This window comes from Mustela lutreola, chromosome 4 (assembly GCF_030435805.1).
Source record: "Mustela lutreola isolate mMusLut2 chromosome 4, mMusLut2.pri, whole genome shotgun sequence".
NCBI lineage: Eukaryota > Metazoa > Chordata > Mammalia > Carnivora > Mustelidae > Mustela > Mustela lutreola.
Window position 1 is genome coordinate 198,095,729 of NC_081293.1, and position 27,834 is coordinate 198,123,562.

General features: G+C 42.8%; 1 protein-coding gene across 1 annotated transcript; it reads right to left on the bottom strand.

Moving 5' to 3' along the window:
• Positions 1-3,361: 3,361 nt before the first annotated feature.
• On the bottom strand, positions 3,362-27,593 carry XRCC2 (X-ray repair cross complementing 2). Its single transcript, XM_059172335.1, has 3 exons — positions 27,315-27,593; positions 14,434-14,515; positions 3,362-4,385 (listed from the first exon to the last, which is right to left on the bottom strand). The coding sequence occupies exons 1-3, from the start codon at positions 27,351-27,353 to the stop codon at positions 3,664-3,666; spliced, it is 843 nt and encodes a 280-aa protein (XP_059028318.1). The 5' UTR covers positions 27,354-27,593; the 3' UTR covers positions 3,362-3,663.
• Positions 27,594-27,834: the final 241 nt, after the last annotated feature.

A 27,834-nucleotide genomic window follows, 5' to 3' on the forward strand; every position in this document is an offset into this window, starting at 1 on the left:
TGATCTGTACTATCCACTTTCCTTCTGTGTGTACTGATTTGTGTCTCGTTTTCCCTTTGCCTCCTCAACAGATACTACCACAGTACATACTGCTTTGTTTCTTCGAGGAGCAGCTCTTCATCTTGTCAAGTTCATACCGGTCTAAAATGGGTCCCTATTGTTACTCTCCTTCACAGTAACACCAGGTATTAGATTGATATTTCAATTACCAACTTCACACGCATTAGGCTTACAAGCAACAAGATTAAACTTGGACTTTTCCCTCCCACAAATTTGACATTCCTTACATTATCAATAGTTCTTTAGATTTACTAAAGTGCTTACTATTTTCTTTGCTATTACTTCTTAAATCTCAGACCTGTGATATTCCTCCTCCTTGAAGTTTATCTTTTAGAAATTCCTTTAGTGAAGCGATTTTGGCAGAAAATTATGTTTTTGTTTTTCTGAAAATGTCTTGTCTTTCACCTTCCTTCTCAGATAATCCATAAAGCATAGTGTCTGCATCAAAATTTCCTGGGTGGTATTAATAATAAACATTTGATAGCTGAAGGCTGAAAACTGCATACAAAGGAAGCAGTAAGGTAAGCATGATCTTAATTTTGTATTGCATTTATCAGATGAATGTCTGGAATACCTTTCTTATGCAATTTTCTTTCTTTCTTTCTATTTTTTTTTTTTTTAACTTATGCAATTTTCTTTCACTAGATTCTCACAATGATTCCAAGAAGTTCACTCCCTTTTCCACAGGTAAATGGAACACTCTAAGATTTGTAAATCCTCACTCCATTATTCTGGTTCTAACCAGCACCCCCATATCTGCTATCTGCACAACAGAATGTGCCATTTCTTTCCCTATAATTCTCATTCTTCTTATAAGTATTAAATTTTCTGTAGTGTTCAAGAAATCTCATTGGTGTAACTTTTAGTTTAAAAGAATTTTTTATTAACCAGGATTCTTAATTCCTTCCAACATGTCAGATAACAAATCTTTTTAAGATAACTAATTCTTTGGTCTGACACATTAATATATAATTGATAATTTAAGTTAATATAAAAGTTCATTATTTTTTAATCATGTTCCCGAAGAATAAGTTATAAATCTGTGGATAACAGTCCATTAAGTTAATACTTCATTTATATAGAGGAGAAATGGAAACAAGGAGAGAATTCTGCTAAGAACTGCTTAGTTTTTCATACATGCGTGTAATGCATGTATCCAGAGCTAAAACAGGGAAGGTACCGAATTTTCTTATCTTTTCCAAATAGCTAAAGAGAGACAAAACTTAGAGTAGGGATTTTCAAATCTTCAAATAAAGAGATTTTCAATCTTATTTTTTTAAAGATTTTATTATTTAAGAGAGAGAGTGCGTGCGTGTGCACATACCCATGGCGGGTGGAAGTGGAGTGGGGAGCAGGGTCCCCGCTCAGCAGGGAGCCCAACGCAGCAGCGGGTGGGAGTGGGAGGTAGTGGAGACCCCTGGAACTCCGGGATCACGACCTGAGCTCAAGACAGACGCTCAACCAACTGAGCCACCCAGGGGCTCCAAGAGATTCTCAATCTTACTGATCACACAATTATCCAGGGGGAAATGAACATGTTCCTCCACCATACAAATATTTCTAAGTTACTTACATGTAACTTGTAATAAAACCCACAAAACTACAAAGTGAAAAAGGATGAACTAGGGATAAAATAGGTCATATTCTTAAGTATTTTCAAGTTTATTAGTGGCAAAATCAGATCTGTTGAGAGCATACGGGTGTGAGATGTGAATAACAGAAATGGGACCCAGCGAAACTTGACTGGGTCGCCGCTGGGACCACGACCATTTTAAATTTCACAGTGTGGCTAAAGAGCAAATACTGGGCCTAGGAGGACTGATTGTTTGACAGCTTTTTTTTTTTTTTTTTTAAAGATTTTTTATTTATTTATTTGACAGAGAGAGATCACAAGTAGGCAGAGAGGGAGGCAGAGAGAGGAGAGGAGGAAGCAGGCTCCCTGCTGAGCAGAGAGCCCGATGCGGGACTCGATCCCAGGACCCCGAGATCATGACCTGAGCCGAAGGCAGCGGCTTAACCCACTGAGCCACCCAGGCACCCTGTTTGACAGCTTTTTATGGTCTCCTGAGAGTTCTCCCTCGACCCACAACAGAAGTAGCTCCTACACCAGGACTTGGCCTTCATTAGAACAGTCCCAGAGGCCCCCTGCGGTGCAGCGAGCGGGAAGGACAGAAGGCAGGATGCAGTGTGCTGACGCACGGACTACTGCTGAAGGCAGTGGGAACCAATCCTACCAGGGCCACCCTGGGAGAAGAACTTCAGTGTCCTCTCACCGGAGGGGTAAGGAAGCTGGCGTGTTCACACACCAAACCCTGCCCTTCACTGCTGAAGGCCTGCCGGCCTGGACCACATGCAGCCCAGAAGCTCGGGCAGCCAGCGGGCACCTCCAGAAGGCCCAAGGTTTTGGAAACTGCAGATGAGCTAGAGGCGGCACAGGGGCCACGGGGAGGGCACAGACAGCAGAGGCCACCTCTGTTGTCCCTGCATCAAGAAGAATATTAACTTCAATCTTAATTTCTTTGCAGGATCCCTTTTAAGCCCTTAAAAAGAATCTTTGTCAGTTAATCTACAGTTGGTTTTTAACTAAATTGGTCACATATAAATGAACACACCCACAAAAACATCACAGTCAATTCTTTCCACTTTCCAACAGGATACTTCAGAGAGGAATGTGACAGATGAGTACTCCAGCATCAATCTGAGTATCACATATCGATACAATTTCACCTTTTCTTTGATTAAAATACAAGTTGAGATTTTCTTCCTCTCCACAATACATTACCTTGTGTACCCCTCGAGGTGCATGCTCCCCATTCTGGCCATTCCTTGGCCAGAGTACACAGAGCCCTGTCCAGCTCTCAGCTGGAAATAATGAGTCATTGCATGGTACGGCTGGGCTATTCTAAATGGCTAAGAACATACTAGTTATAGTTCTACTACAGTTTTAGCCTTTATCACTTAATGAGGAGATGAAAATGTCAAAAACAATCTTCATAGAATTCTTTGAATGGGTATATTATTTCCCTGTGTTAAAAAAAATTGTACAGAGACCCAACCAGAATGCAACTTCATCTTGGACTCATTCTAACTCCGATCAAAATGCTCTGGCTTTCCATAGTCTTTGGTGTAAAAGGCAGAAGGGCAGGCTCCTTGTTTTCATCCCCTTTGCAGAAATAACAGCTCTGCAGAAACATTTTCCAAAGTCACAGCTTCCGAAAGGAGTTACATAGAAGTCAGAAATGCATTTAAACTTTCCTAAACAATTAAGTACTTAACTAAATTCCAGAAATGTGACACAAAGTTAGAAAAAAGTTCATTTTATTCAGGCCGCAATGTGTAGATTACTTAGTCTTAAAACAAGTTCAATATACAGTTTAATTATTATCAGCACTTTGATTTATCTTCAACATCCCAAGAACAGAATAAAGTTTTCCTGTACTAGTTTAAGAAATCCATTCTGGGGGGAAAAAAAATCCATTCTGTGTAGAAACATTTAAATCAATTCTCTCAGAGTTTAAAACTTTATTACTGAGTCATTTTAGCCCATTAAAGACTTTTTAGATTTTGCATGATATCCTGAAAAACACTACTGTATGACACATATCAACAAAACTCAATGCCACTTTCTCCAATAATAAAAATGTGCTTTTTTGAACTGTTACTTTTTAAATGACGTGAAACTAAAGAAAACTGGTTGCTGGTTTTAAAATCCTCCTGTTTGGAGAAAAATATCCTATGCTTCACTACTCGTTGCCATGCCTTACAGAGATAGGGTCTGTAGTCCACATCTGCCTCACCTGGATGGTTAAAGGCAGGCGGAGGCCCTTCTGTCCAGTGTGAGGTTTTCTGCATTAGACTTTGTGTTGTTGCAAAAAGAACTAAGCGATACTCACTCACGAGTTTCTCTAAGAACTGAGCGCATTTCTTCAGGGTGCACTCCTGCAAGTTAACACTGTCTCCTCCATTGGCGCGGTCTATCCAGTAAAAGGCGGACAGGCTATCCAAGATCAAAAGGCAGAGAGAAGGGTGGCTACAAACCATGGTTTCTAGCGAGTACAGCGTGAGGAGCAGCTGGGTGCTGTTAACGCAGCTCACCAAAAACAACCTTCCCAGGCACTGTTTGACCATTTCTTCACAACTCTGGGAGAGTCTATGCTCGAGAATTGTAACCAGCCGGAGCATATCAAAGCGGTAATCTGTGTCAATAAATAAGACTTCTACTTCCAGTCCCCCTTCGGATTTTGGAAGTATACATCGTGCTGTTAAATGATAAAGCATTTCGGTTTTTCCTGTTCCCTCTGGACCATGAAATTCAAGAATATCACCTGTGTAAAATGTAAAAATGTCAGTCAAAATGCAGCAGCACAGTAACGGTAGGCTACAAAATGAAAAGTCTGCAACAGTGTGTAAAAAGACGTTTACTGGAATATGAAAGAAAAATTCTAAATCCACTTGCGAAAATGGATCATATAAGCAAATACAAGTAAGGAAGGAAATTAAATCATTAAATTTCACCTCTGAGAAAGGAGCTGGCTACTAATTAGCATCAAGAAAACGTGAAAAACAGAATGACAAGGTGGAAAGGCACCCAAGGAAGTCTCCTGGGGAGGGGTCCACATGCACTCACACTGAAACTGAGAAGCTAAGAATAAAGTGCTGAAAGAAGCTACCGACCACTACGGTACACAGCACTCTGCTACTTGATTACCCACTATACATCCTCCTCCTGTCCGTAAGTATAAAACCTCTATTGGGCGGGGTGCCGGGAGTGGGAGCGGGGCCGGGAGAAGGCAGTGCACCGAGCTAAGAAACTATTTTTTTTCAGGGACGCCTGGGTGGCTCAGTTGGTTAAGCCGCTGCCTTCGGCTCAGGTCATGATTCCAAGGTTCTGGGATCGAGTCCCGCATCGGGCTCCTTGCTCACTCAGCAGGGAGCCTGCTTCTCCCGCTGCCTCTGCCTGCCTCTCTGCCTGCTTGTGTGTACCCTCTATCTCTGGCAAACAAATAAACTCTTTAAAAAAACAAAACAAAACTATTTTTCTCCGTATCCCTTGCAAGGAGGAGTCAGCAGGGATCACCCGAGCCAGGGAGACATGAGTGCGACTCTGTTGGGGGTTTCTGCCAGTTCTGTTGTGCCACACCCGGCTCTGCAGGGGAAGCAACCATCCTGAGGCAGTGAGTGAAAAGGGACACCCGAAGGAGGGTGGGCCCTAAGAATCGTGGAGCAGGAAGACAAGAGGTGCCCAGGACTTTGATGACATGGTGGAACCCCACACCAGCTAGGCAGGGCCTGTGTCTACACCACTTGTGAGGTGAGGAAAATAAGCCTCTATCAGGTAAGCCAATGAGTTGGACTTCTGTCACACGCGGCTGAAACGATCCCTAACTAGGGTTTTTTGGTGCAACTGGCATTATAGGCGGAACATTATTCTCGACACTGCAGTTTCATATGTTCAGCTCTTGGGCCTAAATGCCAGTAATAGCCCTCCAAATTTCCAAAATGCTATCGGTTATTCTCCACTATATAAATTTCTTGAAGCTGTGCCCTGCTAGAATGACATCTGCACTGTAAATTATTTTCCCAGCATTATAAGCTGAAGTAAACTACTCTGAACTCCAAATATTTTTCTATATAGGTTTCTATACAGGAGAACGCAAATTAAATACCTGGGGAAACTGTCTTACCTCCAGAGCTCTTCAAAACCCACTCCTAACACTGGCCTTCCAATCCTTGCTAGTTTGTTTCCATTTAATTTATGGCTGAACCACACAACTGGAAACAATGCAGATTCTCAGGCCCCAACCAAATTACTAGTGTGGGAGTCCAGTTCCTTTACTTCCTGTTATTACTAACAAACCACTGTAAATTAGAACATTCACAAAGAATGTAAAAAAAAAAGAGCACGTTACCACTATAACATATTTAAGGTACTATGAAACTTCAACCAGTTTCTACCATAATCTTACATGCAATTAAAAATTTAAATAAAGGGGCACCTGGGTGGCTCAGGGTTAAAGCCTCTGCCTTCGGCCCAGGTCATGATCCCAGGGTCCTGGGATCGAGCCCCACATCTGGCTCTCTGATCAGCGGGGAGTCTGCTTCCCTTCCTCTCTCTCTGCCTGCCTCTCTGCCTACTTGTGACCTCTGTCTGTCAAATAGATAAAGAAAATCTTTAAAAAAAAAAAAAAATTAAATAAAAATGATTCCCTGTACCCCTCCCCCCAAAGATTCTAGTCTCAAGAAGTGAAACTATTTTCACAATAACAATTGTTCACTGATACTCTTGCTGGAAGTTAACACAGTAACTAAGTAACTATTCAGGCCAGATGTTCAGTTTACTCTCTCCTACTGCTGACTAAGAAGCTAAACTGAAATCCTCCCCTTACCCACAAGTAAGTCTTTTACTTCCCTATATTACAGAGAGTGAACTACATGCATTCAAAGAAACATTAACATAGAACAGATATTAATGGTAGAGAAGGAAAGCTGAAAACATAGTTTAGTAAGACTAATCTCAAAATAGTTTGGAGGATGCACAGAGAACACAGTGGGGAAACCAACCAGCAGACGGCACCAGACCCTCCCCCCTTCCCCAGAAAAGAAGGCCATGAGGCTCATCAACAGCAACCAGCTTTTCTACGGTGCTTTATGGGTGCAAGCACAGCCTGATGATAGCTCATTTGACCCTAATAACCGACACTCGGAGCGAAGAAAGCAAACTTGATCATGTTTCATCATCGCTGTTATCATGCTATGTAATTTTTAAACCATTTTTTAGTTTTACTTAATCTCTACACCCCAGATGGGGCTCAAACTACAACCCTAAGATCAAGAGCCACACACTCCACAGACCAAGCCAGCCAGGCGCCCCTCAAGCTGTACGATTTCCGGCTATTTCGTCGTATTTCCTACACGCTACTTTAAGGTTGGGACTCTACTATTCTATTTCCAGCACAGAGTACCTTCATTAGGTACTTCATTAGGTTACCTTCTTTTTGAGAACTTCTTGAGAGACATCTGAAAAATGAAAATGTAAGTCCCTATCTGGTGAGGGCTTAATGCTCCAGAGTGAGCTCTGGAACACGGCATTTTGAAAGGAAGCAAAAGTTGGCAGGGAATCCCAGGAGGAGTGTGGCACTGGTCACCAGAGTCCTGCGGATGTAAAGGCCCAGGACCAAGGCTGGAAACGAGAGACCAACACAGGAGACAAGCAGGAACAGGAGTTCTGTTCCAGAGTGCCCAGTACTCGGCCCCTGGCCCAGTGAGTGTGGACACTTCGTCTCGGTCAGGTCTTCGGGCCTGCCCATGTTCAGGGGTAAGGTAGTGACGTATGTAAAGGTTCTTCTCAGAGACAGGGTTGGAAGTACCCATACATCAAACACATAAGGAAAGCAGGAATTTTTAATTCACGTAATCACATAAATATCCTAACAAGAATTTAGCTTTCAAAATGCTATGTTAGGTAGGTGTCACAAAATAAAAATGTCCTACAACCCCTAGGGATTTGAGATTCAAGACAGTAATAAGAGTGTAGACATAATGATCTGAGAATAAGCTACAAAGCAACAGAGAACAGAAAGCTCAATCTGGTGGGTGAGAGTGAACAAAACATTAGGAATAGAGGCCAAAAACACAACTCTCGAGACACATCCACGTTAGAGGAGTCGGCATGGAGACATAAAACATGAATTTAATATAAAAATTAGAGGAGGAAAATGACACAGAGCACAAAAGGTTTCAAGAAAATGAAAGAGTACTAAATAACATTAAATGAAGCACAACATTTCTAAAAGTAAAAAAGCGGCAGAGGAGAGTTTGTGAACAGATCCCCGAACTGGTCCTGGATAGTTACCTTGCACCAGTAAATGTGTAGTTTGCAAAACCACATTTAATGTATGTATTATTTTATGAAGCAAACTTCAAAATCAGATGCTCAGAAAAGAGATGGGAGGGCTCTCCAGGGAGCACTGAGCGTTCTTCCAAGGATTAGGCTGCGGGGAAGGCAGGGGGCACACAAAGAATTAGGGGGAAATATGATGGTTTACATTCATTTAAAAGGTAATATTCAACAGCAGTTTCATGAGGCTGAAGTCCAATGGAAGACAACCGAAGGTAGGAGAAAGGCAGCATATTCTCAAGTAAAAGGGAAGCGACTCCACTGGCCAGAGGGTAGGTGGGAGCTGTCTGTGGGTATTTCTGGAATCCTCAGAATAGGAAAAAAATGAAAATCTAGCCAAGTATTTTCTTGGAGAGAAGGTGGTGCTCATAAACATCTTTCAGCGTAACTCAACAAAGTCTTAGAGAGCACTTGTTACATGGTTTATCAAGGTTGGCTAAATTCATACATTACTAAGAAACAGATGACGTTAAGTATATGGATTCCTTAGATTCTTGCTTTGACAAGATTGAGATGAGGCAAAGCTTAAGGTGAAATCCTTGGTTAGGAGATTATTAAGGGGTATATGAAAACACTCTTTTCCTTTTACAGATTAATAGCAAAGCAGTAAAAAGGTCATTTGTAACAACTGGGGAAATAAAATGTGCAAACTTACAAATTACACATAAATATTATCATCACAGTCGCAGATTCCCTATAAATATGTTTAATGATGAAGTCAGTTTTGTTGATTTTATAAACATTTACTGTCTAATCATCACATCAAAAATCATATTCAAGCATGATGTTCTACAGAGGGGCATAGTCCTTTTAGCTGTTTTTTTTTTTTTTTTTTTTTTTTTTTTTTTTTTTAAAGATTTTATTTATTTATTTGACAGAGAGAAATCACAAGTAGGCAGAGAGACAGGCAGAGAGAGAGGAGGAAGCAGGCTCTCCGCCGAGCAGAGAGCCCGATGCGGGACTCGATCCCAGGACTCTGAGATCACGACCTGAGCCGAAGGCAGTGGCTTAACCCACTGAGCCACCCAGGCGCCCCCTTTTAGCTGTTTTTGAAGTCACTATCTCAAATGTTTCTGAGACCTGTTGGAAAAGAAATCATACCCTTGTCCATTCAAGGTATTGAGTATGCAACTTGGGAGTAAAAAAAAAAAAACCACAAAAAAACAAAAACAAAAACAAAAAAACCCAAACCTCTCACCGCTAAACACACACACACACACACCTCTACAGTTTGGCACTTGACAAATTAAGCTAAATCAGAAAATCTGGATGGTTTGGCCTTGATAGTTGCTCTCACAAATAGAATGCTGTAAGGGATCTGGGTAACAGATTGTCAGAGTGAGTTTATGAATCTGAAGATCCTTCAAAATAAGGATAAAAAAGAAAAGCCAAAAAATACACCATCTTGGTACCAACCTACTAATTGTATAACAATATGTTGAATTTGCAGATTACAATCATACGGAAGAGGTAATGAGTTGGTATGCACTACTGTATATGGTATAGTACATAGTACTCAGTAACTACTATGAAAAAGCATTTAGAAATGTTTACAATGGAGTAGAGCTTTCTATAATCCCTAACTGTGAACTTCCCCATACAGTTCCTGATAAACTGTTGTTGACAAACAATCCTTGTAATGCCAGTCTTGGGTCTGCTACTGCTCCAGCGGGCGCTCATCTAACTAGTTTTACAGCTAAAATACCTACAGTATTTATAAAATATTGAAATTAAGATGGTGTTAATCCAAACTAAGTAAACATTTTTGTTAGTGACTGAGCACTATGGTGTTTTTCAAATTTCTACAAATACAACATCCAAGTGGATAAACGGTGCTCTGACCCATGTTTTCCTGTCAGTTTTATAAGGTCCAACTTTACAATATCCCTTCTGATAGAGTAGAAAGTTCAATCTTTTGTCTAACATGTTTGGTCAAAAGTTGTCTTTATTATTGATAGTTTAGAAAATTGTTTGCTAACAGATCTGCTCTATAAAAAAATAGTAAAGGGAATATTCTAGGCTGAATGAAAGGATAGCAGATAGTTACTTGAACCCAAGAGTTAATAAAAAGCACAGGTAAATGCAACTACATAGGTAAATATGAAAGACAGTATATGTTTTATATTTGTAATTTTTTTCACTTATCTGACCTAAACAAATGAACTGAATATTTTTTTACTTATTTCTTTGTTATAATACATATTATTATTTTTTTAAAGATTTTATTTATTTGACAGAGAGAAATCGATCACAAATAGGCAGAGAGGTGGGCAGAGAGAGAGGAGTAAGCAGGTTCCCCACTGAGCAGAGAGCCTGATGCCAGGCAGATCCCAGAACCCTGAGATCATGACCTGAGCCAAAGGCAGAGGCTTAACCTACTAAGCCACCCAGGCACCCCAATCCATTTTAATTTCTTTGCTGTAATGGGTTTTTAATTTCTTGCATTAAGTCACAATTTTAGAAGTGTTCATGGATATATGATGCATAGATATATAACTTATAACAGCACAAAGGAAGAAGGAAGAAATGGAGTTGCCCAGTAGCAAAGTATTTATAAAATATGGAAATTAAGATGATATTAATCCAAATCAGATTATTTTAAATTAAGATATTAATTGTGATCCTCAGAGCAACCATTAGGAAAATAACTCAAGGTCGCCTGGGTGGCTCAGTCAGTGAAGTGCCTGCCTTCAGCTCAGGTCATGATCCCAGGATCCTAGGATCAAGTCCCAAGTCCCACATCAGGCTCCCTGCTCCTATGCATGGAACCTGCTGAACCTGCTTTTCCCATTCCCTCTGCTACTCCCCCTTGGCGGGCGGGGGAGGGGGGGCGGGAAACGGGGACACACGACTTTAAAAAGTGAAAGTAATGACCAGGAATAAAAATGGTACACTAGGAGCACCTGGGTGGCTCAATCGGTTAACTCTCGCCTCTTGATCTCTGTTGCGGTCACGATCTCAGTGTTGTGAGATCAAGCCCGTGTCTGGTGGGGCTCTGTGCTGGGTGTGCAGTCTGCTTAAGATTCTCTCTCCCTCTCCTTCTGCACCCCCCCAAAATGGTACATTAGAAAATATTTAACACAAAAGAAGAGAGTAAAGAAGGAATAGAGAAAGAAAAAAGATATAAGATGTCTATATAAAAAGCAAAATGACAGTCATAAACCCTATCTTATCAGTAATTCATTAACTGTAAGTGGACTAAACAGTCCAAACAAAAGGCAGAGATTGGCAGAATGGAATAAAAACACACGATTCAACTATAGGCTATCTACGACAGGCACACTTTACCAAGTCACAGACCGACTGATAACAAAACAATAGAAAAAGATATGCCATGCAAATAGTAACCAAAAGAGAGCTGATGTGGCTGTACTTTTATCAGACAAAATATACTTTGAGACAACTGTTACTAGAAACGAGGGACATTTTTGTTTTCCATTGTGCTAAAAGATGGCATAAAAGTTACCATTTCTAAGTGTACAGTTCAAAGTTCCAGTCACACTGTTGTACAACATCTCTAGAACTTCCATCATGCAAAACTGAAATTCTATCCCCATTAAACAACAACTCCCCTTCTCCCCTTTCTCCTCAGTGCCAGGTAACTATCATTCCTGTTTCTATGAATTTGACTGCTTTAGATACCTCATGTAAGTGAAATCACAATATTCTCCTTTTTGTGACTAGTTCGTTTCACTTAGCATGTCCCCATGTTTATCCATGTAGTAGCATGACAGGATTTCTTTCTTCTTATTCTTTTTTTTTTTAAAGATTTTATTTATTTATTTGACAGAGAGAAATCACAAGTAGTCGGAGAGGCAGGCAGAGAGAGAGAGAGAGGGAAGCAGGCTCCCCGCTGAGCAGAGAGCCCAACGCGGGACTCGATCCCAGGACCCTGAGATCATGACCTGAGCCGAAGGCAGCGGCTTAACCCACTGAGCCACCCAGGCGCCCCAAGGATTTCCTTCCTTTTTAAGGCTAAATAATGTTTCCTCATTTGCATATACCACATTTTGTTTATGCATCCATCTGTCAATGCACATCTGGGTTGGTCCCATCTCTTAGCTATTATGAGTAATGCCATTATGAACAAAGGACTACAAATATCTCTTCAATACTCTGCTTTCACTTCTTCTGGAGATCTACCCAGAAGCGGAATTGTTGGATCATATATATGGCAGTTCCTCTTTTTTTTTTTTTTAAGATTTATTTTGAGAGAGTGAAGAGTGAGCACAGTGGGGGTAGGGCCAGAAGGAGAAGGAGAGAAAGAATCTTAAGCAGACTCTGTCTGCACCAAACCAAGAGCCCAACCTGGAGCATGGCCTATGCAGAAATCAGGAGTTGGATGCTTAACTAACCGTACCACCCAGGTGCCCCAATCATACAGCAGCTCTATTTTTGATTTTTTGAGGAACCTTCATACTGTTTTTCATACCGCCACCATTTTACAATCACATTAACAGTACAGAATTTTTCTACAACCTCAACAACACTTGTTATTCTGCATTTTACCGTTACCGTCCTAATGGGTGTGAGGGGACAAAGCAGGACACTTTATAAAGATAAATGAATCAACCCATCAATAAGGTAAAATTATAAACTTGAAAGTGCCCAACAGTGCATGAAGCCCCAGAATATATGAAGCAAAACAGAGAAATAAAGGGAGAAATACACAATTCAATAGTAATCATTGGGAAGTTCAATACCCATTTTCAATACTGGATAGAACAATTAGGCAGAAGACCAAGAAGAACAGGAGACTTAACGCTAATAATCAACCAGAATTATTACAAAACATCACGAAAACACTCAATCCAACTATAGCAGAATAAATTCTTCTCAAGGGCACATGGAACACATTCTTCAAGATAGATCATATGGTCAGCAATAAAACAAACCTCAATCAATTAAAAAGACTGAATCAGAGAAGTATGTTCTCTGATGGGAAAAGAATGAAAACAGAAATCAGTAATAACAACAAAGTGGTAAATCTTCTTGACCTTGAATGGATTAGCCGATGGCCTAGCTATGATACCAAAAACATTAACAATAAAAGACAAAGCAGATAAACTGGACTTCATCAAAATTAGTAACTCTGTGCCTCAAGGCACCATCAAGACAAGAAGATAACACACAGTGGGAGAAAGTATTTCCAAACCGTATTGGATAAGGGAGTTGTATCTAGATTATATAAAGGACTCTTACTACTCAACAACAAAAAATCCATTTTTTTAAAACAGCAAAAGATATGACAATTCTCCAAATTACACATAGAAATTGCCATTAAGCACAAGCAAAGATGCTTAATATCATTAGCCACCAGAGAATGTAAGTCAAAACCACAAGGAGATATCATTTCATACTCACTAGGAAAGCTAGAATCAAAGACAGACGATGACAGTTGTTTGCAGGATATGGGAAAACTGGTACTATTCTAGGCCTCGCTTCTGGTGGCAAGTAAAATGTGCAGCCGCTAGGCCCAACAGTCCCACAGCGCCACCAAAGGTTAAGCCCAGTCACAGCATGAAGCTAACAGTCCCTCTCATAGGTATTACCCATGAGAACCGAACACATGAATCACAGAAAAGCTCGTACACAAATCATCCCAGCAGCATAATCCATACCAGCAAAAAGCAGAAACCCAAATGTCCATCACTGATGAACGGGGAAAGCGTGGTATATCCACTCAACAAGGACCAGAACTACTGAGCCATGCCACGGTATAAAAGCTGGAAATATTATGCAAAGGAGCAGAAGCCAGTCACAGAAGACCACATATTGCATGATTACATGAAATATGCAGACAAGGCTGGTCTAGAGTCATCAAGTAGATCAGTCACCACCCAGGGCTGAGGGATGTGGGAGCAAATGGGAAGTGACTGCTAAGAGGCAAGGCTCTCCTTCTGGGGCGATGAAAATGTTCTAAAATCAATTGTGATGACAGCTGCATACATGTAAATGCAAGTCATGAAGCTGCATGCTTAAATGGGCGAATTACACCTCCACAGAGCTCTTCCACTAACGAGGAGAAACAATGCCAGCACAGTAGTACTCTTCTGTAAGTCTTCCCTAGTGTAAAAGTGCTGGGGGAACAGGCAGCCATGTCTTTTCCCTTCCACAGAAGTAATAACAGACAATGGGGTACTTAAGGACTTACCTGTGACTCTCAAACTTCTAAAGAATTAAAAAATAAATAAATTATAGTGACAAAACTCCCTCAACTACTGTGTTGAGATAAGAGAGGTCAATATTTATTCTGAAGATTTTACCAAAGAAGAACCAAATTTTAACTCCTCTGACACAGATAATGAAGACTTAAAAGTGTTCTAGCATGATCTATTTCTCACTTTTTAATTTTACAGGTTAATCCATATAGCTGTTTGCTACAAGTACATACATATAAATAAATATATGTTAGAAAAAAACCCTGTTTTATAAGACTTAATGTGTGACATTGTGTTTTGGTTTGAGATTTTTACCAAGTACAGATGAATCTTCATCAGCAAACAGACATGGTTCTATTTCTTTCAAGGAACTTCTACCTTCAAGTCGGGCAAGAAGCTAGCAAAAGAAAAAAAAGAAAAACTCGTTACTTAAAAATATAAAATCTTAGACATCTACATTTACACCATTTTCCAAATGTCTATAAAAAAGACCCATTTAATTTTGAGGATTTAGAGGAAATTATGAAATAGGAAATACAAGTTAGGAGGAAAATTGTGTTCATTCATTCAGAAAACACTTCCTTATTTGTTTACATATCAAATACTGATGGTATAAAATGAGCCCCAGGAAGACTCTGGACACCAAGTTCAGGGGAGCTTCTGCAGTTAGCAGACTGTCACACACTGTTGCGGGGAGAACTGAGCACCCTCCACAATTCCACCAGGAGAGGACGACTGGAAGGTCTGCATTTGGAGTTCTCCCGGACTCTGACACCTCCTCCTGTGGCTGTCTTTAAGACTGCATCCTTTCCCTGCAGTAAACTGTAACCATGAACACAACCACTTTCAATGAGTTCTGTGAGTCCTTCTACGGGATTGCTATACCTCAAGGTGTCCCCCAGGGTCCCCACGCCCCCCAACTTGCAAATAGTATCAGAACTGAGTGTAGTCTTAGGGATCTGGAACTTGGTAAAGTCTGCTCCTGGGGACGTCCCCAATTTCACACACAGATGAAGGACTTCTGCTCCCAAATTAAATACAATCTTTTTTTTTTCCCTCTAGGAAAAGCACTTGTGCTGATTATTTGAGTTGGATGCTTTTTTCATAGCCTACCCTTTATTTTGAAAGAACAACTAAAAGAAACTTTGATTATACAGACTTTGGTATTTGGTAGACATTTTATTAAAATGAAGAAAGTAAGCTTATCACTTCAAGAAAACTGACCATATTTGTTGCCAGTGGTAACATTTGAATTTTAGAAAACTCACCCTCCACTGTGACCTTGATAGCTTCCCGAAACTTAAGATCCTTTATGGGGAAGACATCAATGTTTTAATGAATGTGATTTTAAAAAATAATTATTTAACAAACACGCCAATTCTTGAAAGATCTATGTAATTCAGTGAACCATTATTTCCAAATGACTAATGCATGTTAAACCAGTCCTGGGTAAAAGATTCACTCCAAGTGTAAGACCAATCAATGGTTTTAACGTATTTAAAAAAAAAAATTTTTTTTCACGGGACGCCTGGGTGGCTCAGTGGGTTAAGCCACTGCCTTCTGCTCAGGTCATGATCTCAGGGTCCTGGAATCCAGCCCCGTATTGGGCTCTCTGCTCAGCAGGGAGCCTGCTTCCCCGCCCCCTGCCTGCCTCTGCCTACTTGTGATCTCTCTCTGTCAAATAACTAAATAAAATCTTAAAAAAAGGGGCGCCTGGGTGGCTCAGTGGGTTAAGCCGCTGCCTTCGGCTCAGGTCATGATCTCGGGGTCCAGGGATCGAGTCCCGCATCGGGCTCTCTGCTCAGCAGGGAGCCTGCTTCCTCCTCTCTCTCTCTCTGCCTGCCTCTCTGCCTACTTGTGATCTCTCTCTGTCAAATAAATAAATAAAATCTTTAAAAAAAAAAAAAAAAAATCTTAAAAAAAAAAAAATCAATCACTGATATAATTTTATATTCTACATTGCAATTAACTTTTAGGAAACTAGTATCTTGTCACGTTTTGGTCCAGAATCAAAGAAGTAAACCCACAATTATCTAAAAAGACCTTCAAATACTCCTTTTTCCAACTATACATCGGCAGTACTTTAAGTTGTTCTGGTTGAAGCACAATAACATGATAAGAGTCTTAGCGTACTTCAACCAGAACAACATAAAGTCACAGACTGGACGCAGAAGAGAGGGGATCCCAGTCAAATTCTCTTCAACCGGACACTAAAACGAGATCTGCAAATATGTGAAAGAGTGTCACTCCTCATATTTTTTGTTTAGGGAAATATAGCTATTTTTCATTAAAATACTTACAATACTCAAAGAGTTTATAACTGTCACTTGTATATGAATGCAAATATTTAAAATTCTAAATTTCTCCCCTCAGCTCTCTCTCCAGAGCCCACCTGCTCCGGAGATCTCTCAAGAGTATATTTTCGCTTTAATTCTTTTTTTTTTTTTTTTTTTTAAAGATTTACTAAAAGAAGATAAAGGGGTGCCTGGGTGGCTCAGTAAGAACACAAGCAATGTATTGGAATAACATCTGTGAAGTCACAAGTAGGCAGAGAGGCAGGCAGAGAGAGAGAGAGGAAGCAGGCTCCCCGCTGAGCAGACAGTCCGATGCGGGACTCGATCCCAGGACCCTGGGACCATGACCTGAGCCGAAGGCAGAGGCTTAACCCACTGAGCCACCCAGGCACCCTATATTTTCGCTTTAATAAACTTTTTCGCTTCTGCTATTCAATAAATAGATAGATAAATTTCTCAGTTTCGCTGACAGATAAAACCCACATAAACAAAAGCTCTTTTGGTGACAGACATTAACTGCACTTATTGCACTTATTGTGATCATTTTGCAACATAAACAAGTATCAAACCATTATGATGTACACCTCAATATAATATAACGTTGTAACTATTCTACCAAAAAAAAAAAAAACCCACAAAAAAAAATGCACAAAAGCTCTTTGAAATCCTCAATAATTTTTACATGTGTAATGCATTCCTAAAGCCAAAAATTGAGAACCACTGAGTTAGATGGTGAGTCCAGCTTGAAAGACAAGACGAAACACATAAAATGACTTTAAAATGTTTTAAAAAGGGCGCCTGGATGGTTCGGTTGTTAGGCGGCTGCCTTTGGCTCAGGTTGTGATCCAGGGTCCTGGGATCAAGGCCCACATCAGGCTCCCTGCTCCGCGAGGAGGGAGCCTGCTTCTCCCTCTCCCGCTCCCCCTGCTTGTGTTCCCTCTCTCTCCCTGTGTCTCTGTCAAATAAATAAATAAAATCTTAAAAAAAAAGTTTTAAGAAGCATGTATACAAATGACTATTCTCATCAGAATAGCTAACTTAGGAAATTACTCCAATTGTTTACTCTTATCGTCACCCCTCAAAATATTTCAGAATTCTCCACTGTGAGAATTCCTGATAGGAAAGGATTCAAGAAAGCTTTATATTGGCAGGACACTTGGACAGAGATGGTATAACTCCTCTTACCCAATTGGCTAAGTTAGCCAGTTTGCATCTAATTTTCCATCATTATTAAAAAATCTTCAAGGATGAAAACTTCCCACTAATACTCAAAATGTTTACAATGCCAAAGCAGAGTCTGGTTCTTTCAAATAAATAAACTTTTAAAAAAAGGAAAATACCCTAAAAATCTAACATAAACTATTACAGAAATTAAAATTAATCATGTCCAGATTTAAGGAATTAATTAAAAGAAGCCAGGTATAATCAATCTGGAGTTTCTGAAGGACAAAAAAGAGTCCAAAGTGTCCAGGGTAAAAGGAACCCCAGTAAGTTGTTAGACAAGACAGTTCAATCCTTTTAGGGAAGATTAACACACTCGGCAATCACAGCTTGGTGATGGATTTCTCTTGATTCTCTCTGCAATCTTTCTGAGGCCATATTTCCTATTTAGAAAAGAAGGCAAAGTGGACACAACAATTTTAGTCTATTTGGCAGTTTCACTAATATTGTTAATTAACAGATTTGACATTTGGTTTGTAAATCAGTATCTTCTAGGTTTTATTATTTTAACAAAGTCATCAACTAATAGCTACTATTTGTGCTTACTATGGTATCTGCAGTACCTAATTTATATACATTATCTCTTTTAATTGTTATAGTAACTATTTGTTGTCATTCTATTTTTCAGATGAGAAACCTAGTAGATGCCAGAGCCGAGACTTAAGAGATCTCTTCTGGCTCCCGAAGGCTGGAGGACCGCTGGGCTCCAGTGCCTCAGATTCAGTATCACGGAGTCTAATAAAATCTGAGTAGAGAGAAAAAATAGTTTCTGGATCTACTAAGCTGATCCGAGATCCTGTCTAGGCTATTACCTGACCTCTTTCAACCATCTGTTAACACTCCCCTCAACGGCAACAAGGAGCCCTCTATGTTTTCAATGGCAGCGTTATTACCATAACAATATAACCTACAAAGGGGGTAATCCTCACTGCACAGCCAGCCACTGGTAACCATCTCGGCCAAGTCAACGTGGGGATACACAGATGTAGCAGACACAGTTCCTATCTTCAAAGAATTTAACAGGAGAGACTGAAAAGTTTACAAAAATGCAATACAGTACAGTGGCTGCTGCAGAAGAAATACAGGCAGGGTGCTGGGAAGGTGGGGGAACCTACCGCCATCTGGGACAAATCTTCCCCCAGGCCCAATCAGTGACCTGGGACCTCCTGGAGCACACCACCCCTCCCAACATTCTTTCCTTTTGTTTAACCACACCCTTAAGTACACCCTTAGGGCATAACGCCCCTGACCTGCCCAGGAGCACAGGGACTCTGACACACAGCCATTAGACATTCTCCTCTTGGGTGGTCCCACAGCAGCACTCCCAACCTCCAGGGCTAGAAAAGCTGGTCTCAAGGGTGGTGGGGTTGGAGAAGATTCATTATCTTGAGGCTACCCTGAGACAGGATCAGTCAGGAAATCCCCTTCTAACATCAGGCTGCGCTTGCCAGCCTTTCTCTTCAGTCTTCTGGTCAGTTCTAATTTGTGGGAGGCACCCTTAATTTTGAACAAGAGATTAGGCATTTAGTTCTTTTATATACATACAAAATGTGCACTGATAGAGAAATGTTTTTCTTCCTACAGGGAACATCCTTTGCCTATTCTCTTTTAAATTTCTAAGGCCAAGACCATTAAACAAATGATAACATACATTCTTCAAGGCCGCCTCCTTCCCCGAAACTACTACTGCTATACTTAGCACACTACCAGCCTATCTCCTCATCTGGATATAAAAGCTCAAAAGGAAAAGCACCTATTTTGGCTCACAACAGACTCCAAAATGCTTTTGTCTGGCAGAAACTCAGCGGCTGCCTATATTAAAAGGTAAACAAGGCATAGGTAGGCAGGCTTGGGAAGGATGGAGAGTGTAAGTGACCTCACACTATTTCCATTTTCATGTTTAGACAGTATGCAAACTTATACCAAACAAAAGTCCATGAGTATTCATGTCCTCGAAGTTCTTTATACTAACAGAAGTCCATTTCCAATACCATCATATACCTTCAATACCTAGTAAGCAGTACCTATCTAGTAAGCAGAATACCTACCATACAGATGTTTTTAAAGACCATTCAGTTGTGGAAAAGCTTACACAAGAGCAGAAAGAAGAATATAGAGAGCAAACTAATTAGAAATTAATGGCATTAAGGTAAATACACACACACAGCTCATTTAGATAAAGGCTCATTTCCCCTGACCTTCTGTAAATAAATTTGTCTGCAGATAGACCCCAGTAGTAGGGTTCCAAACCGGTTCAGTATAAAAGGCTACCTAAGGTGCATCGGGTGGCTCAGTAGGTTAAGCCTCTGCCTTCGGCTCAGGTCATGATCTCAGGGTCCTGGGATTGGGCCCACATCTGGCTTTCTGCTCAACAGGGAGCCTGCTTCCTCCTCTCTCTCTGCCTGCCTCTCTGCCTACTTGTGATCTCTCTCAAATAAATAAATAAAATCTTAAAAAAAAAAAAAAAAAGGCTACCTAAAAGGGCTCCTGGGTGCTTCAGTCAGTTAGCCATCTGCCTTTGGCTCAGACCACAATCCCAGGGTCCTGGGATGAAGCTCAGCTTCTCCCTCAGTCTCTCCTCTCAGTTTATGCTTTCCCTCTCAAATACATAAACAAAATCTTTTCTTTTTTTTTTTAAGATTTTATTTATTTGACAGAGAAAGATCACTAGTAGACAGGGAGGCAGGCAGAGAGAGAAGAAAGGAAGCAGGCTCCCTGCTGAGCAGAGAGCCCCCAGGACCCTGGGATCCTGACCTGAGCTGAAGGCTGAGGCTTTAACCCACTGAGCCACCCAGGTGCCCCACATAAACAAAATCTTAAAAAAAAAAACAAAAACCTACCTAAAGAAGCAAACATTCTGAACCAAATATTCCCATCTCTGCCCATAATAGACCTGGATTTCCCAGCTATAAAATAAATACAATTCTTAGTTTTACTACACATAGTAGTAGAGGAAATTCAGGCAAAAATGTGTAACTATAACACAAGAAATGAAAGAGAGGAGTTGGAATAAGGAAGCAAGGGAAAGCAGCAGCTAGAGGAGTATGTGTGTGGCTGATACAAAATCTGCATCTTATGGTAGTTCCATAAATTCCATGTGAAGATGGGAAATTAGGCTCCTCTGCCACTTTGAAAATTCAACTGTCCTTCAGGGCAGAGTACTAGGCCTGGCCCTTCAATCAAGCTGGAAGAAAAGCTAATGCTTTTATAAAAGCAATCATCCTGTAAGAGGAAAAGGAAAAATAGATACATATAACTAAAGCAAAAACTACCCCACATACGGAGCAACTGGGTGGCTCAGTTGCTAAGCATCTGCCTTTGGCTCAGGTCAGGATCCCAGAGTCCTGGGATCAAGCCTCACATCAGGCTCTCCACTCAGCGGGAAGCCTGCTTCCCCCTCTGCCATGCACCACCCCCAAAAGCTATTACATATATATCTGACAATTTAAGCAGCATGAATTTCTCTTTTTTAAGTTTTTAATTCTAGTTAGTTATTACTAACTGGTTTAATTCCAGTTAGTGTTGTATTGGGTTCAGGTGTACAATACAGAAATTAACACTTCCATACACCGCCCCGTGCCGTGCTCATCGAAGGCGCACTCCTTAATCCCCACCACCCCCGCCCTGCCCCGCTCTCCTCCCCTCTCTAAGCCCGTTTGTTCCCTGAAGTTAAGAGTCTGTGTCTTGGTTTGTCTCTCTCATTTTTTTCCCTTTGTTTTTTTAAGATTTTATTTATTTGACACAAAGAGAGCATGAGCCAGGGGTGGGGAGGGAGAGAGGACAAGCTGACTCCCAGCTGAGCAGGGAACCCAATACAAGACTGGAACCCAATACAGGACTAGATCCCACGACTCTGGGACGATCTGAGCCCGCGTCAGATGCTTAACCGACTGAGCCACCTCGATGCCTGTTTGTTTTATTTCTTAAATTCTTTTTTTTTTTTTTAATTTGTTTTATTTATTGGATGGAGAGATAGCACAAGCAGGCAGAGCGGCAGGTAGAAAGAGGGAGAAGCAGGCTCTCCACTGAGCAGGGAGCCTGATGCGGGCTCCATCTCAGGACTCCGGGATCATGTCCTGAGCCAAGGCAGCCACTTAATGGACTGAGCCATCCGGGTGCCCCTATTTCTTTCTTTCTTTCTTTCTTTCTTTTTTAAAGATTTTATTTATTTATTTGAGAGAGAGACAGGGAGAGAGAGCATGAGTGAGGAGAAGGGCAGAGAGAGAAGCAGACTCCCCGTGGAGCTGGGAGCCCGATGCAGGACTAGATCCCAGGACTCCGAGATCATGACCTGAGCCGAAGGCAGTTGTCCAACCAACTGAGGCACCCAGGCGTCCCGCGGGTGCCCCTATTTCTTAAATGAATGAAATTACATGGTATTTGTCTTTCTCAGACTGACTTATCTCGCTTATCACAGTACTCTCTAGCTCCAACCACGTCACTGCAACTGGCAAGATTTCACTTTTTTATGGTTGAATAGCATTCTGTTGGATGTATACACCACCTCTCCTTTCTCCATTCATGTCTCTGGATATCTGGGTTGCTTCAGTATCTTTATTGTAAATAATGCTGCTATAAACATGGGGTGCAGGAATCCCTCTGACTTAGTGCTTTGGGTAAATACTCAGGAATGCAATGGCTAGATCGTATGGCAGCTCTAATTTTTTTTTTTTTTTTTTTTTGAGGACCCTCTAAGCTGTTTTCCATAGTGGCTGCACCAGTTTGCATTCCCACAACATACACAAGGGTTCCTTTCTTCGCCACATCCTGGCCAACACCAGTTGTTCAACACCAGTTGTATTTTGTGCTGCTGATTTTAGCCATTCTCAAGATGCGTAAGAAGTATTAACTTCTAGCAGAATCTGTAAGGACTAAATTTTAAATTTATGATATCCCACAAATGAGTAATTCCATTAAATGCATTCTTCAGATTTCATTAGGAAGTTATACCAAACTGCTTCAAATTTTCATTTAGATAAAACAAATATAGGGACCCCTAGGTGGCTCAGTTGTTTAAGTGTCCAATTCTTGATTTCGGCTAAGATCATGATCTTGGGGTCGTGAGATCGAGCCCCACGCTGGGCTCCAATCTCAGTGCAGGGTCTGCTTGAGATTCTCTCCCTCTGTCCCCACTCGCACGCTCTCAAATAAATGAATAAAATCTTTAAAAAAAAATCAAATAAACGCAGTCCCAAAAAGAAACAGTAGAGCATAAAATCAATATTACAGGAGTTTAATGTTGGCAGGACACTTTTCTCACCTTGCATGTGAGGAACTCTGCCTCTCATTCCCCTCCCCCAGGGAAGAGTTTCTCAGTTGCGAGCAGGGACCCATGGATCATCCCCTTCCTCCTCAATGGCTTTCCTACAGGGAGGACACATTCTGCCGTGTTCCTATACTTTAGTCTAAAAGCACTCAGAAATGAGCATTTGGCAACACAGGTTGGCTAATAACCTTACGAGAACTTTTAGTGGTCTCGTGGGAGACCGGAGCCCAATCACCACGGGCTAGAGAACGGGAGGAAGATTAGGAAGTGCAGACCGGAGCACAGACTCTGCTGTGCTGAGTAGTAAAGGAACGGGGCTGGCTGAGAGGGAGACACCTATGGAGGTTTTCTGCTTCCTGTTTATTGCTTTATGTCAGCATACCAATGGAAATTATCCGTGAAAATGAAGATTAAAGATGCAGAAAACTGGGACTCCTGAGTGACCCAGTCGGCTAAGGGTCCTGGGATCAAGGCCTGCACTAGGCTCCTTGCACTGACAAAATTAAAAAAAAAAAAAAGAAAAAACAGAAGACAGAAAAATGACTATAGGAGTGGGGATACCTGTAGCAGTAAGCAACTTGAGGAGGAATGGGATGGAAGAAATCCATGTCGTAAATGGAGAAATGGTACTTTTTTTTTTTTAAAGATTTTATTTATTTATCAGAGAGAGAGGGGGAGAGAGCGAGCACAGGCAGACAGAAGGGCAGGCAGAGACAGAGGGAGAAGCAGGCTCCCTGCTGAGCAAGGAGCCCGATGTGGGACTCCATCCCAGGACGCCGGGATCATGACCTGAGCCGAAGGCAGCTGCCCAACCAACTGAGCCACCCAGGCGTCCCTGTACTTTTTTTTTTTTTTTTTTTAAAGATTTTATGTACGTATGTATGTTTGTACTTAGGCTGAGCCCATGCTCGAGTGCCCACGCTGGGGGAGGAGCAGTGAGGGAGGGAGAAAGAACCTCAAGCTGACTCCCAGCTGCCCATGGAGTGCAGGGTGGGGGGTAGGCCGTCTTCAGCACCGCCCATCTCACGATCGTGACCTGAGCCAAAACCAAGAGTCAGATGTTTCATTGACTGAGCCACCCAGACACCTCGAAATTGCAGTTTCTGTTCTTTTATTTTATTAAAGATTTTTATTTATTTGAGAGACAGTGAGAGACAGCATGAAGTGGGGGAGGGTCAGAGGGAGAAGCAGACTCCAGTGAGCAGGGAGCCAAATGTGGAACCCTTCCGGGGACTCCAGGATCATGACCTGAGCCAAAGGCAGTTGTTCAACCAACTCAGGCACCCAGGTGCCCTCGAAATTGCAGCTTCTTAGAAACAAAAATATTTACTCTATTTTAAGGAGGAAATTCAGAGAAAACCTGTGCATAATGTTATCAAGACAGACTTCATGAAAACGGAGGAATTGCAGTATTAATATCTGATAAAGCAGACTTGAGAGGGAAGAAAGTTGCTAGAAACAAAGGGGGACTTTACAGAATGAATAATAAAAGTATCATTCCACCCAAAAGACATACGATCCTCAACGTGTAACATATGAAGCAAAACTAATATAGGTGAAACGAGAAATAGACAAGCCCACAATGATATCTGGGACCTTAACAGTCACCTGTCAGCAAAGGAAAGAGTCACAAACAAAATTAAACACACAGAAAATCAGGACAAACGAGATCTGACTCATGTATGTAAAACACTGCACCCAACAGCAGCAGCATACATGTTTTTTTCAAGTGCCCATGGGACATCCATCAAGATAGATCACATCCTGACCCATAAAACAAACCTCAAATTTAGAAGAACTGAAATCATACAGAGCATGTCCTCCGACAATGAAGGGCACAAACTAGAAATCGTAACAGAGACAACAGGAAAAATTAAGGGAGTTCCTGGGAAGTTTTTTGTTTTTGTTTGTTTGTTTTTGTTTTTTCTGTTTGTTTTTTTTGTTTGTTTTTTAAAGATTTTATTTATTTATTTGCCAGAGACAGAGGGAGAGAGTGAGCACAGGCAGACAAAGAGGCAGGCAGGGGCAGAGGCAGAAGCAGGCTCCCTGCCGAGCAAGGAGCCCGATGCGGGACTCGATCCCAGGACCCTGGGATCATGACCTGAGCCGAAGGCAGCTGCTTAACCAACTGAGCCACCCAGGTGCCCCTGTTTTTGTTTTTGTTTTGATGACACACGAAGCAAGGCAGAACGAAGGGAGAGGGAAGAGAAGAAAGATATCAAATTTACCTACTAAAGTAACAATTATTGAGTGCTAACTGTGGGCTAAATATTGTTCTAAACACTGGGACTAAAGGAGTAAACTCAACAGACAACAAAGTCTGCTCTCATGACCTTTAAATCGATATAAAATGTCAGGTGTGATAAGAAGAATAAACAGGGTAAAAATAAATAAATAAAATCTTTAAAAAACAAACAAAAAAAACAAACAGAAAAAACAAAAACGAACAGTAGGTAAAAAAACAGGTTATTATACTGTAAACTGTAGTCAAATGCTGGTCTTTAATTGCAGGGTTCATTATTAAGTTTTACACGTGCTACTTGTCCTACCATAGTTCTATCTCTACAATACGTTAAAAGAAAACATTTTTTGCAACTTTATTTTCTTGGAAGACCCTGTATGAAATGTCTTTTCCCTACTACTCACAAAATATGGGAATGGTTAGCTGTTTTTTGAAGTTGTAATTCTAGCGAGTTAAAAATTTAAAGTACTTGTTTGTTGGGCTCGCTTGAGACTTCCGTTCTCAACACGAAGCCTCCCAGTAGAATCCCTAAAGTTCTGTAGCATAATATGCAAGGGAAGAAAACTGTGTCCAAACAAATTAAGCACTAGCCAGAGTCCTGCAAAACACTCCGAGTTTCACTTAGCCGGTTTTGTTAGCCAAAAGGAAAAAGAATAAAGTAGCACCTATTGCCCAGCTCCCTGCTCTCCCCTCAGACCCTCTGTACTCAAAGTAGTGGGAGCCAAGCAATCTGGATAAGGGTCTCCGTGCAGACATGGCAGGTCAAGGATATGTTGCTAAATTTCTTGTTCCATGATTTGCCTGCGCTGGGCTCCCATTTTTTACTTTTTTTGAAAGATTTTATTTATTTATTTAATAGAGAGGGAGAGAGACCGAGCACAAGCAGGGGAAGTGGCAGAGGGAGAAGGAGAAGCAGGCTCCCCGCAGAGCAGAGAGCCTGACGTGGGGCTGGATCCCGGGACCTGGGCCCAAAGCAGACCCTTAACTGACCGAGCCACCCAGGCGTCCCAGGGCTCCCAGATGTTAGATACTAGGCTGGATCTGACTGCAAAAGTCACCTGTTTGTTTGACCCTGGTTTCAAACGATCATGTAAACGACTAAGGTTTTAACTGTAGTGGTTCTAGCACGGGTTGGTACACTGGCCAGCAGGTTAAATCCAGCAAGTTTAAGAATAAGCTTTATTGAGCACAGTCATGCAGATTTGTCCCCCTCTCTGCGGATGTCTTCACACGAGGCCTGCAGGGTTACGCAGTTCTGACGGAGCGCGCCCTGACCTGCAAAGCCCTTCACAGGAGAGCGCGGCTTCCCGGGCGCCCAGGAGGCTCAGTCGGTTGGCGTCTGCCTCCCGCCCCTGGGATGGAGCCCCATGTCAGGCTGCCTGCTTAATCGGGCGCCTGCGTCTCCCCTCCACCGTCATCTGTAGAAAAGATTCTTCTCCCCCACCTCGCCCACTTCTCGGGGCTCAGGGCCCACCCGTCTCCCTCACTCGTCAGAGCCACCCGCAGCTCCTCAACACCCACGTCGCCCGCTACTCCCCGCGACCGCCGCCCCCTCCTGCCAAACCGAGCTCACGCGGCCCCTAAAACCTCCGTCCCGGCTCCCCCTGACCCGGGCCCCGCGCTGCCCCCCAAGGCCGCGGTTCCTCCGCGTCGGCCTCCGCCACTGGTTCTTCGGGCAGACGTCGTTCCTCGGGCTCCTCGTTCCCGTCCCGCGACCGGGGACCCACCCGCAGGCCGCGCTGGAACCTGCCCGCGCCGCTCCTCGCAGCACCTGTCCAAGCCGGCGCGTCCGGGAACGCACGCGGGCGGGCGAGCGAGCGGCCGGGGCCCCGCTCCCACACCGCCGGCCCCGCTCCCGCCCGCAGGCCCCGCCGTGCCCCGCTTCCGCCGCCCCCGACCCCGACCGCGGGGAGCCCGGGACAGCCGCGGCCGCGCGCGGCGGGCGGACCGCAGGAGGCGCACAGCGGCCGGGCGACGCGAGCGCCTCCCTCCGCCTCCGCCTCCGCCCGCCGCGCCAGGCAGCCCACGCACGCCCTCGACGGGTCTCCCAGGGCCGCGGGCCGGCGCCGGGGCCTCAGGCGGGCCGGGGCCGCCTTCCCTCCGCCGAGGGCCCCGCGCGCCCCCGGCCCGGGCCCCACCCCGCCTCCGCCGTCCCAGACCCCGCGGCCCTCACCTGCGTCCCAGACTCGGCCCTGCGGAAGTCACTGCACATCGCCCCGAAGCCTGGGCGAACCGGGCACTCAACTTTCCCGCCACCCGCGCCATTGACCGCGAGCGGCCGACGCCTCGCAGCCAGTCAAACGCGCTGACCCGCTGACCCGGGCGCGAGCATGCGCACTGCGCCCGCCAGCGCCAGGGAGGCGAAGGGCATGCGCAGTGCCCGAGTGATGTCAGACTCCGTCTCCTAGGAGACCGGAGACCGCTGGTGATTTTTTTTTCTTTCTTTCTTTCTTTCTTTTTTTTTTTTTTTTTAAGGATTTATTTATTTATTTATCAGAGAGAGGGGAGGGGGAGAGCGAGCACAGGCAGACAGAAATGGCAGGCAGAGGCAGAGGGAGAAGCAGTCTGGCTCCCTGCCGAGCAAGGAGCCCGACGCGGGACTCGATCCCAGGACGCTGGGATCATGACCTGAGCCGAAGGCAGCGGCTCAACCCACTGAGCCACCCAGGCGCCCCTGGCGCTGGTGATTTTTT